The sequence below is a fragment of the Geotrypetes seraphini genome, chromosome 7 (assembly GCF_902459505.1).
Source record: "Geotrypetes seraphini chromosome 7, aGeoSer1.1, whole genome shotgun sequence".
NCBI lineage: Eukaryota > Metazoa > Chordata > Amphibia > Gymnophiona > Dermophiidae > Geotrypetes > Geotrypetes seraphini.
The window spans coordinates 144,562,992-144,575,186 of NC_047090.1; the positions used below are offsets into that span (position 1 = coordinate 144,562,992).

A 12,195-nucleotide genomic window follows, 5' to 3' on the forward strand; every position below is an offset into this window, starting at 1 on the left:
TAGCTCATAATAATTCACTTACTCGAGAAATGAAACAGCAACTCAGGATAATTAGAAAGTGATTTTGTCTAGAATTAAGGTGGGTATTGTCTGCTTTTTTTTCCCCCTGGATACGATTGGAGATAATTTTATAACAATGGGCGTAGATGAAAAATTCAAAAGGTATATAATTTATAACATCAGCATTGGCAACTCTGTGCATTTATAGAATCAGCTTGTACAGTGACCCCCCGGTACTGCACACATGCTGTGACACAAAGTCACACCTGCTCTGTACGTGTGCACTGTAATTTTATAAACCATGCATGTACAGGGCATTCTCGTTATCCACGTGTTCTGTATTCATGAATTCACGTGTGTTAAATAAAGTGTAGCCCATTTTTGCTATTCAAAGGGCACTTTTGCTTATTCACGGTCATGCCGAGTGTGTTCCCATGAGGGGGAAGGTATTCGTAGAGCTGTACATGACTAAAAAGATTGTTTTTACCAAAAAAAAAGTGTGTGTAAAATATATTTATAAAATAAAGAATGGGGGGAGTGTATAGCTTGGTGGTCAGAGCTACAGCCTCAGCACCCCAAGGTTGTGGGTTCAAATCCCACACTGCTCCCTGTGACCCTGAGCAAGTCGCTTAATCCCCCATTGCCCCAGGTGCATTGGGATGTGAGCCCACTGGGACAGATAAGGGAAAATGCTTGAGTACCTGAATGAAAACCACTTAGGCTATAAGAGGTATATAAATACTAAAAATAAAGAAAGGTACATAAAATGATTACTTTATGGTGTTAGGCAGTAAAAATGTACAATAATCAGGGTAGCATAGGATCATTGGTTCTGTAATTGCATTTTTGGTTTTCACAAGATTTTCTAGAGACTTAACCCCTGCGAATAGCAAGAACGCACTATATCAGGGGTGTCCAACCAGTGGCCCGAGGGCTGCATGCGGCCCAGTGAAGTATTTTGTGCAGCCCCGGTCGAGGGCAGTGCAGTTTTTTCCTCTGCTGCCCCTATATGTTTACCGTCTTGCCGGCTCCCTCCTCTGTCTTGCTGCAGCATTTGCACGTTTGTGCGGCCCAAGAAACATTTTTTTCGGCCAATGCGGCCCAGGGAAGCCAAAAGGTTGGACACCCCTGCACTATATAATCACAGCTGCAACCAGACTCTGCCACCAGGAAAGCCTGCATTCATAAAAGCAGGTGCACTTTGTTATAAGGGCCTAGTTCCACATACAAAGAACACTTTACATGTGATTCAAATCGAGCTCCTAACTCTAGGAGATGATCTAAGTCTAAGATCTAAGTCTAAGATTTAGATTAGATTAGATCAAAAGCTTTATGCAAATACTGCAATCTACATTATCCTTCTAATTCTTTAAACTTACACGCACAACTTAATGTTTGTCATGCAACTTTGAAAAGCATGGTGTTTATTTATTTATTGGGATTTATTAATTGTCTTTATTTAAGCATTTAAGCATGAACATTTATCCAGCCATTAAGCTAAAGTTAAGCACATAACTGGACTTGCACTAATATCCTGTAACAGCAATTGCACGCACAATTGCCAGTATAAAATTCAGACTTATTGGGGAATTCTATAAAGACTGCCTAGAGGTAGGCGTCTACTTTGGCACACTCAGCCGATGTAGACACCTGACATAATTCATCCTAATTTCCTAACCCCCTCTCTTCTCCCCTCTCTCCCCCTCTTAGGATCCTCCCTTCAAAATGTTATTTAGACTTAACGCCTTTAACTGTATTCCTCTTCCTGAAAACGTCCAGCTATCGTTTTGATGTATTAGGCCCAACGTCTTTGATTGTATTCCTCTTCCTGGAAATGTCCAGTTATCTTTTTGATGTAATCCGCTTAGAACTGAAAGGTACAGGCGGAATAGAAGTCATTAATGTAATGTAATAATTGTTTAATAGACCCTGTGTAGTTTTATTGATGTTTTTCACATGCAAAACACAATAAATTTACCTCCAAAATGGGTGTGATATGTATGTCTCTTTATTACCCCTTAATGTATGATTAGGATTGACAGATTTTCCAATCGGAAAATCTGGACCCCCCCCTAGACACGCCCCCCCAGGCCCGCCCAGCTCTGCCCTTCCCGTTTGGCATCCGCGCATGTGCGGACTTCCTGCCCAACGCGATTTGAGGAGGCTTTTCAAAACCCGGAAAAAGTGCCGGGTTTTGAAAAGCCGTCTGGACCCCCGGACATGTCCTCAAAAGGAGAACATGTCCAGGTAAATCCGGACGTCTGTTAACCCTATGTATGAGAAAACCAAAAAAACTCTGTGGAGTGACGATGTTCCTAAATGGACTTTATTTGAAAGTGTCAAAGTTCCAAAGGTACACTGAAATCATCCACATAAAAATAAATCATCCACATAAGAGCCTTAAATGACCTAGTCCTCGTCCTTTAAGGCTCTTATGTGAAGGGTCCTGTATCCCTAGCGGACTAGGTCCTTTAAGGCTCTTATTTGGGGTCCTGTATCCCTAGCGGACTAGGTCCTTTAAGGCTCTTATGTGGATGATTTATTTTTATGTGGATGGAATTATTTTATGTGGATGATTTCAGTGTACCTTTGGAACTTTGACACTTTCAAATAAAGTCCATTTAGGAACATCGTCACTCCACAGAGTTTTTTTGGTTTTCTCTGGATTTTCTTCTTTGTGGATATTTCGGGGTCAATTCCTTTTGTTTTTAACCCTATGTATGATGCATGTTCATTGGAAGGTAAAGAGCCCAAAATGCTTTCTCTCTCTTTTGGATTCATTTACTTGTTTGAAAAAGTTATGAGTAGCCAGAAAATATGAGACATTTAAAAATGTTTAGGGAGGCTTTATCATCATTTAAGAATTTAATCACTAATTTTGAGGAGTGGGGAGATAGGTTAAGAAGCATGTAATATATTGTAACAGCTTTTTTTTCAACTTTGCCAAATAATTTAAGCCTAAATGAACTGCTTTTAATGAAAAATGTATGTGTGTGATGATAAAGGACATTTTTACTGATAAGAAAAGCAAGACTTCAACTTGTATTTTTGCAAGAGAAAACATATTCTTTGGCGTAGACTCCATCTGCTTAACTAAATCAGTGAACTCATAATCATAATAACGAATGCTTTAAAGACGTTTCCTGTAAGGTTCATTTTCTAGATAATGTGCGATTGCAACTTGAGCCAAGAATCACTTTGAGCTTATCTGGTGCAGTTTGCTTAGGCACAGCTTTTAATTAGTTTTGCGGTCATTTCTGTAACATATTGTCGTAGTTACCCAAACTGTTAGAATCGGTATTCTGTGAAAGGGGACAGGGTTCATTCTTGTACTAAAAACATGCAGGCAAATTGGCTGATCAATCTTGATTGGTATCTGTCTTCAGTCTCTGTTTTTTCTTCTCATTTGAACTGAATGTTTTTTGATCATCTATTCTGTTCTCTGAATTCTTAGAAATTTTTTATTGTAAACCACTTAGATTTGCCTTCTGATTTTATATTTGCGGTATATTAAATAAATTGAACTTGAACTTGAAATCAAGTTCAAGTTTTATTCGGATTTTATATACCGCCTATCAAGGTTATCTAAGCGGTTTTTACAATCAGGTACTCAAGCATTTTCCCTATCTGTCCCGGTGGGCTCACAATCTATCTAACGTACCTGGGGCTATGGAGGATTAAGTGACTTGCCCAGGGTCACAAGGAGCAGCGCGGGGTTTGAACCCACAACCCCAGGGTGCTGAGGCTGTAGCTTCAACCACTACGCCACAGCAACCTGAAAGATGAAATAAGCAAAATGTCTCGGAATATACTTTGCAGGTATATTAATCCAAAATGCGTAAACTCGCCCTCTCACAGGGATATGTTATGAAATTAGAGGGTGACCGAAACTGAATCTGTTTAGTTTCGGTCAAAATGGGAACAGCCTCATTCCCTCTACTGCCCATCTCCCCCAAACCAAAAGAGCTTGCACTCCTCACCTTCTCTTCCTCCCCTCCCTAGAGGAAGCCATCCCTGAATCCACCCATAGCCCCCAGGCCTACCATACTTGCCCTACCACAAGGTGTATTGGTGAGTTAGGGCAGCAGTCAAAATGGCTGCCAAAACTGCAAGTAGCAGTCACTGGGATTGGAGCCGGCATGGGTAGGAGCAACTGCAGATCGCTTCTGCCCATACTGGCACCAATCTAAAAATTGCTGCTGGAGGTTGTAGCAGCCATCTTGTGAGATTGCCACTGGAAATCATGGTAGCCATTTTGACTGTGGAGACAGTCAGTGAGTGGAGATCACTCCTGGACCAACTTGCCACTAGATCACTAGGATGATACAGTAGGCCTGGGGGGAGGCATACAGGTAGGTCTGGGGTGAAGAAGGGAAAGGAAGTGGGAGCTCTTTTGGTTCCAGGGGGTGTCGGAAGAGGAGGAGAGCCATAGGACATAGCAAAAAAAAGTTTTGGTTTAAGCCTCTGTATGAAATAAACAATCTCATATGAATCAAATCAAATAATCTGCAGTATTTGCATTCCACCCATGCCAAAAAATAGCATCAGATGTAACATCCTCAATAACAGCTATCACATTACAGGTTACCCTCACATTCCATAAAGTGAAATTAAATGAAATATGCAGATTGTATCTCTGGGTTCACATATACCATCTAAATTTGTCCCCGTGTCATGCTCTATTATCAACACAGGCTGTCATTAAGATGGGTTATTTTACCACAAGTCGTGCTATTTTTGCGCAGGGTCTCTTTTTATCCAGTGAGATCCTGTGCCAAAACAACAAAAGTTGTGATAAAATAACCCATCCTAACATTACCCCATTGGTAACCTCCCTCCCCCAAGTCTTTACATTAGTTTGGATTGAGAACACCTGTTTTTAATTAGATCTGTGTAGCAGAGCAAAATAGAGGAATATTTTGAGTGGATTAGAAGAGTTTACAGCAGAGGTTCTCAGCTGGATCCCCAGAAGCTATCTGGCCAGTTGAGATTTTAGGAGAGTAACGTGAATATGCATGAAATGTATTTGAAACGCAGCATGGTCAGGTGGCTCCAGAGGCCTGGGTTGAGAAACTCTGCCCTAGTATTTGAGTCGTCTACTGTGTTCTTTCCTGCAGTGCTCTGATTGCTAAAAGGTTTACATTATATAGGAGTAGACCTATGAAACTCCAAATTATCTTCTTTTTAGGCTTCTGGCCAAAAAACACAAATAAAGCCTGCTTATTTGCTTGTAGACAGGTTTGTTTGTTTTTTTCCTGCACCTTACTTCATAGACACTTTTCCAGTGTGTGTCTGTAAGCGCTGGTACTTCTGAGAAGTTCAAACAAAGAAGTAAATGCATGAACCCTAAACCAGCGTATGTTACTCCAGTCTTCAGAGCCCTCCAATTGAGTTGCCTTTTTATTCACAATGGAATAGTTTTAGAAAGCTCTCGGTTTTACACCCGGTAAAACAGACACAGACACACAGTCTCAAACAGACACACACACACTCACAGTCTCAAACAGACAGACACACACACACACAGTCTCAAACAGACACACAGTCTCACGCGCACACACAGTCAGAACCGGATTCTGTAGAGGACGTCGATCCCAGGCATCCTATACAGAATCGGGCCTACACCCACCCAAAGTTAACCCGATTCTGTAACCGACGTCCATGTTGCAGACGCCGGTTACAGAATTGGATTTAACGTGCCCAACATCCCTCCCCGGACCCCCCCCCAACTGGCCCCCCCCACCCCCGAGTATCGCTGGCAGGAGGGTGCCCAACTCCCCCTGCTGGACCCCCCAACGGCCCTCCCGACAATCGCGGCAGGAGGGTACCCAACCCCTCCTGCCGGACCCCCCAAGCGAAAACCACTACCACGGAACCCCCCTTTGACCTTACCAGCAAGTTGAACCAGACGGCTCCACGCACGTCCGGCCAGCAAGTCCGCCTCCGTCCAAATGAGGCAGGCCCGCCTCTACCCAGCCCAACCCACAGGATCCTAGAGCCTGATTGGCCCAAGCGACTAAGGCCACTCCTATAGCGGGAGGGGCCTTAGGTGCCTGAACCAATCAGGTCCTAGGATCCTGTGGTTTGGGCAGGATAGGAGTGGGTCCGCCTCATATGGATGGAGGTGGGCCTGCTGGCCGGACATGCGAGGAGCCGTCCGGTCCAACTTGCTAGTAAGGTCAATGGGGGGTTCCAGGGTGGTGGTGTTAGATGGGGGGGGGGGTCCAGCAGGAGGGGTTGGGCACCCTCCTGCCGTCGATCTTATGGGGGGGCCATTGGGGGGGTCAGCAAGAGGGGTGGGCACCCTCCTGCTGGTGATCTTAGGGGGGAGCCATTGGGAGGGTCGGCAGGAGGGGTTGGGTACCCTCCTGCCGCGATCGTCAGGAGGGTCGTTGGGGGATTGGCAGGAGGGGTTGGGCACCCTCCTGCTGCGATCGCTGGGGGAAGGGGAGACCTTTGCGGTCTTAGCCGTGGCTGCTATACTAATCACGGCAAGGAAATCCTTGCTGCGATTAGGTACAGCGGCCGCGTCTACTTACCATGTAGGCCAGCATTTTGCTAGCCTACATAGTAAGCATCTCCCATTCTGCTAGGGAGATGCGTAGGGCCGCCTAGGTTGCTTAAGGCTACCGCCTAGACTTAGGCGAGCTTAGGCGGCTTGCGGGCCTCTCTAGGCTCCCTGGAGGCGCCTTCAATATAGGTGGCCTGCCTGGGGAGCATTTTTTTTTTTTTTTTTTTTTTTAGAAAAAGTGCCTCCCGATTGGCTGATTAGACAGCCGTAGGACGCCTACAGCTGCCTACATTCAGGAGCACTTTGCAGAATCAGGGCCTCAGTGTACAGCTGTCTCACATAGACACACAGTCTCACGCACACACACAGTCAGTGTGCAGCTGTCTCATTCACACACAGTTGCACGCACACACAATCAGTGTGCAGCTGTCTCATTCACGCACAGTTGCACGCACACACAATCAGTGTTCAGCTGTCTCGCTCATGCACACACAGTCAGTGTGCAGCTGTCTCATTCTCGCACACACAGTCAGTGTGCAGCTGTCTCATTCACGCACACAGTCTCACGCACACACAGTATGCAGCTGTCTCACGCACGCACAGCTGCACACACATAGTCATTGTGCAGCTGTCTCACTCACGCACATAGTCTCACGCACACACAATCAGTGTGCAGCTGTCTCACTCACGCACATAGTCTCACGTACACACCGTCAGTGTGCAGCTGTCTCACACACGCACAGTTGCATGTACACACCGTCAGTGTGCAGCTGTCTCAAGCACGCACACACAGTCTCATGCACACACAGTCAGTGTACAGCTGCCTCACGCTCACGCACACAGTGTGCAGCTGTCTCACGCACGCACAGTTGCATGCAAACACAGTCAATATGAGGCTGTCTCACACAGACAAACAGTCTCATGCACGCACACAGTATGCAGCTGTCTCACACAGACATACAGTCTCACGCACGCACACAGTCACTGCGCAGCTGTCTCACACAGACACACAGTCTCAAGCATGCACACAGTCAGTGAGCAGCTGTCTCACACAGGCACACTGCGCAGCTGTCTCACAAAGACACACAGTCTCACGCACGCACACAGTCAGTGCGCAGCTGTTTCACATAGACACAGTCTCACGCACGCACACAGTCAGTGTGCAGCTGTCTCACGTACACTCACAGTCATGCATGCACACAGTGTGCAGCTGTCTCACGTACACACAGTCAGTGTGCAACTGTCTCGCGCACGCACAGTTGCACGCACACACAGTCAGTGTGCAGCTGTCTCACTCACGCACACAGTCTCACGCACACACAATCAGTGTGCAGCTGTCTCACTCATGCATATAGTCTCACGCACACACAGTCAGTGTGCAGCTGTCTCACGCACGCACACACAGTCTCACACACACACAGTCATTGTGCAGCTGTCTCATTCACTCACACAGCCTCATGCACACACAGTCAGTGTGCAGCTGTCACACACGCACACACAGTCAGTGTGCAGCTATCTCACACAGACACAGTCTCACGCACACACACAGTCAGTGTGTAACTGTTGTTACATGATCTGTGTAGTTGTTTCCACGGGCGTATTTTATCAAACATATGTGTACAGTGTGGACTGAACTGTACACCTGCTGTCAAGCAGGTGTAATGTCTACACCTTGAATATAGATACTCTTGCTGTTGGAATTCTTCCACTGTTTGTATGGTCACATAAGTGCATTACAAAATTGCTCTCGTTTTGTGTTTAAGATTTAAAACTGTGATGCCTAATTATGATGATTTTGTAGGATTGTTCTGCAAAGGGTGATGGTGGATGTTTTTAATTATACATATTTTGGGGAAGGGAGGTGGAGTGTTCTGAAATGTAATTGAAGGTGGGGGTTCAGGGCTTAGGGTTTACATGAGATGTCTACCACTCTTGTTATAGTCTTGCGGAAAAAATCTAAAATTGCTGACATGTATTAAGATGAACTTATATTCCAACTTGGCTGAATTTTTGAATCCGTTAAGTTAAGCGCTTGTATAAACAGGCAGTGGGCTAAGCTTTTCTCCACCCATTGGCTATCTAGCAATTATTAGAAATTCTGTACTTCTTATGAAATGTTTATCGTTGCTGTAACAGTTGCTAAGGTCATATTAAGCAGAAAAAATGCATTTCAGTCAATTATGAAGCCCAATTGTAAATAGTAATTAGTAAGGGAGAGTGCTGCAGTTTTTACTTACAGAAATAGGAGTAAAGTATCAGAATAGGCTCCTCTAATCAGAGCTGACCTGTTACTGAACTTTAACATCATTTTCAAACACTGTCTTTAGGGCCTGATTTCAGTATTATCTATGTAATGCAAATTCCACATTAGATGTCCTCGGTGTCAGGTCAAAAGCGCGCCGGGACAAAGGCGCGCCCAGACAATTGAGCGCAGCGTGCGCCGCTCTAAATTACTATTTTTAGTGCTCCGACGGGGAGGGGGTGTGTGGGGGGGAACCCCCCACTTTACTTAATAGACATCGCGCCGCGTTGTGGGGAGGGTGTGGGGGGTTGTAACCCCCCACATTTTACTGAAAATTTCACTTTTTCCCTGTTTTTAGGGAAAAAGTTCAGTTTACAGTAAAATGTGGAGGGTTACAACCCCCCAAACCCCCCATAACGCCGGCACGATGTCTATTAAGTAAACTGGGGGGGTTCCCCAACAAAACCCCTGGTCGGAGCCCCTAAAAACTGTAATTTAGAGCGGTGCGGCGGCGCGCGCTGCGCTCAATTGTCGGCGCGCACTTTTGTCTTTCGCGCCGTTGTCTATGAACCGATGTCCTCAGACAGCTCATGAGCACAAAAAGGTATTTTATTTACAGCCTTATCAAGATATAGGCCACCGTCAACCGAGTGTCAGTTGCATTTCCCTCCTTTCAGTCTTCAGGGGGTTAAAACAAAAAAGTATCTGAGAATGTTACCAGCAACTTGTTCTGAAATGTAATTATACTTCCAGGTTAAAATTGTCCAATGAGGAAATCAAACGTGCAATTTTAACGATGGATGAACAGGAGGACTTGCCAAAGGACATGCTGGAACAGGTGAGCTTTTCAACCCCATTCAGGTTTGCTGTCTGTACCTAAAATAAATCACTACCTTTTTACCACATCGATCTTATAATAACAGTAATTTCACTCAATAGATTCCAAAATACATACAGATATGCAACTACATTCAGCTGGATCTTCAGAATACCAGCAGAGTAGCGTAACTCCAGCTGGCTGGACTCGTCATTGATCCCTTACGCTGCAATGAATCACTTTTTCAAATTTCAAACGGTCAACTTCTTCTTTTTTAATATTTTTGTGAATTCATAAATAACTCTTATTTTTGTGCAATATATCGTATCCGATTTTGACTAAGTTTAATGATTCAAGATTTGTTACTTAACTTTGGGACGGCAGCTCTTCTGACGAGATGTTTTCAAGTTTTATTAGTGCTTGATAAATCGCTTATTGAATATCTAAGCGATGTACAGTTCAAGTAAAATAGAAATACAAATACACTGACTTTAAATAAAAAACATACTGGGTTAACATACATGAACCGTGAGGGTTAAGAGGGAAAGTTACAATATATTTGTAGAAGAAAATATACATTAAAGGGAAAAATAACTCAAGGAAGGGAGAAGGAAAAAAAAAAAGTTGTAGGATGTCAAGCCTAGGGTCAAAAAAATTATAAGTCTGGGAGTCATATATTAAAAGCATCCTTGAAAAAATAAGTTTTTAAAGCTCTTTTAAAAGAAAAGAGGTCCTTTATGTCTCTAATGTACTGGTAATGTCTCTAATGTAATGATCTTTAGATCTGATTTTTGGGTGGCTGTGTTGTGGAAATAGGTCATATGAGGGATTATTGCCTTGAGGAAACCCCGATGGGTGAAACATGTCGGCGTTTCTATCCCTCCAGACCCACTGCCCAAGCTAAGTAGTGCTCTTATAACTAAAATATTTAAAATTATTTATATACTATGCACATAACTTTATAAAAACGACCCGGTGACGAGTGGGTGCATAAAGCCAAATGTTATGAGAATTGTTGAACGTTTGGTGGCACTTCTGAGGGCCGGAAAAAATTGCAAATATCCTGTTTATAGAAGTTGGTGAAGGGGAGGTTATACTATTGACCCCTCTTATGTCATACTATTAGACACTTCTATCTGACCATTATATTGAGCTACGGGTGAATCTAATGTACTGGGGCATAGAGTTCCACAAGGTAGGGGCAAATATCCGTTTCAATCACTTTCATCAGGGTGGAGGTGTATCTTAAAATGAACGCTTATCTAGCGCTACTCTGTTTATCCGTTAGTTGCAAAGTCTGCCATGAGCAATGAAAAAAAAGAAGAAGAAGTTGACTGTTTGAAATTTGAAAAGGTGATTCATTGCAGCATAAGGATCAATGACGAATCCAGCCAGCTGGAGTTACGCTACTCTGCGGGTATTCTGAAGATCCAGCCAAGTGTAGTTGCATATCTGTATATATTTTGGAATCTATTGAGTGAAATTACTGTTATCCCTAAAATAAAAGCATTGGTCATTCTGTGTTAGATTGTGTCCATGAATATGCACTAAAAGTGGGTTGGCCTGGTTTTTTTTATTTTTAGTATTGAAACATTTGCCATAAACAGAAATGCAATTAGACACATTCTCAAACAGAACACCCCAACCATCCCCCCTTCCCAACCCCCTCCCGCCCAGACACTACTACCATCCCCAAATGTAGAGCCAGACTATACCAAGCCCAACCAAAACTACAGGGACCAGGAATCTGGTTTCTGATAATCTCCGGAACCCCTACAATAACTACGAAGCCTCGCTCCATCCAACATCAACCCCCCCCCTCCCCATTTGGATGAAACATGGCCACATCGGGCACAGTGTCTAAGTTGAATAAACTTTGTTCAAGTTGCTTCTGGCTCTCTGGATTCTTGGTACTGTTCTCTGTTTCTTTTGCTGCTGGTAGTGTAGCTCCTGCCTCTCCTTTTGTGTGTGTAAAATATGTTTTTACAAAAGTACCCTCATTGTAAATGATGACGGTTAAGCATACAGCATCCTACCTTGGAGCCCTAAAGGGGGTCAACCTGCGTACCAAATTCATGCACAAGAGCCCAGTGGGGAAGAGAGAATCAAAGAGTTGGCAAAACCGTTTTTGGGACTGCTTAATTCAGCTACTAAATTGTCTTCTTTTTTTTAAAATAGAAGCAGGAAGAATGATTGCCCATTAGCATAATAGGGGCTGTCTTTTCACTGCAAGGGAAGAGGACAGCTTGGTTAAACTCATAATTTCCAATGCCACAGTAAGGTCACATGATAAATGTGCTGACTGTAGCAAAATTAAACTATTAATTCAGACATTTAGCACATCCTATGCATTATACAGTAACTGACAACACTAATTATAACAGTAAATGAACAACAGTGATGATCTAACCACATCACATACTACAAGTTGAAGTCAAGTGAAATTTATTGCAGCAATAATGAAAATAAGGGCATGGCACTCTTCCAGTGTTCTGCAAACAAAATGTAATTAATCAGCTTTTGCTTTTGAAAAATATCTTGTACAGGAACAGAGGAAAGAGTCAACCGGTGCTCTGTGAATAAAAGTTCTTTCATTTTGCATCTCAAAAATAAATTGAAAGTAGC

At 43.7% G+C, this 12,195-nt stretch overlaps 1 protein-coding gene across 1 annotated transcript in view; it reads left to right on the forward strand.

Moving 5' to 3' along the window:
* Positions 1 to 12,195, forward strand: part of DAAM1 (dishevelled associated activator of morphogenesis 1) — a 342,176-nt gene that overhangs the window by 274,540 nt on the left and 55,441 nt on the right. Inside the window, 1 exon segment of the mRNA XM_033952248.1 lies at positions 9,507 to 9,591. Within this exon segment, the coding sequence (XP_033808139.1) occupies positions 9,507 to 9,591 (85 nt within the window).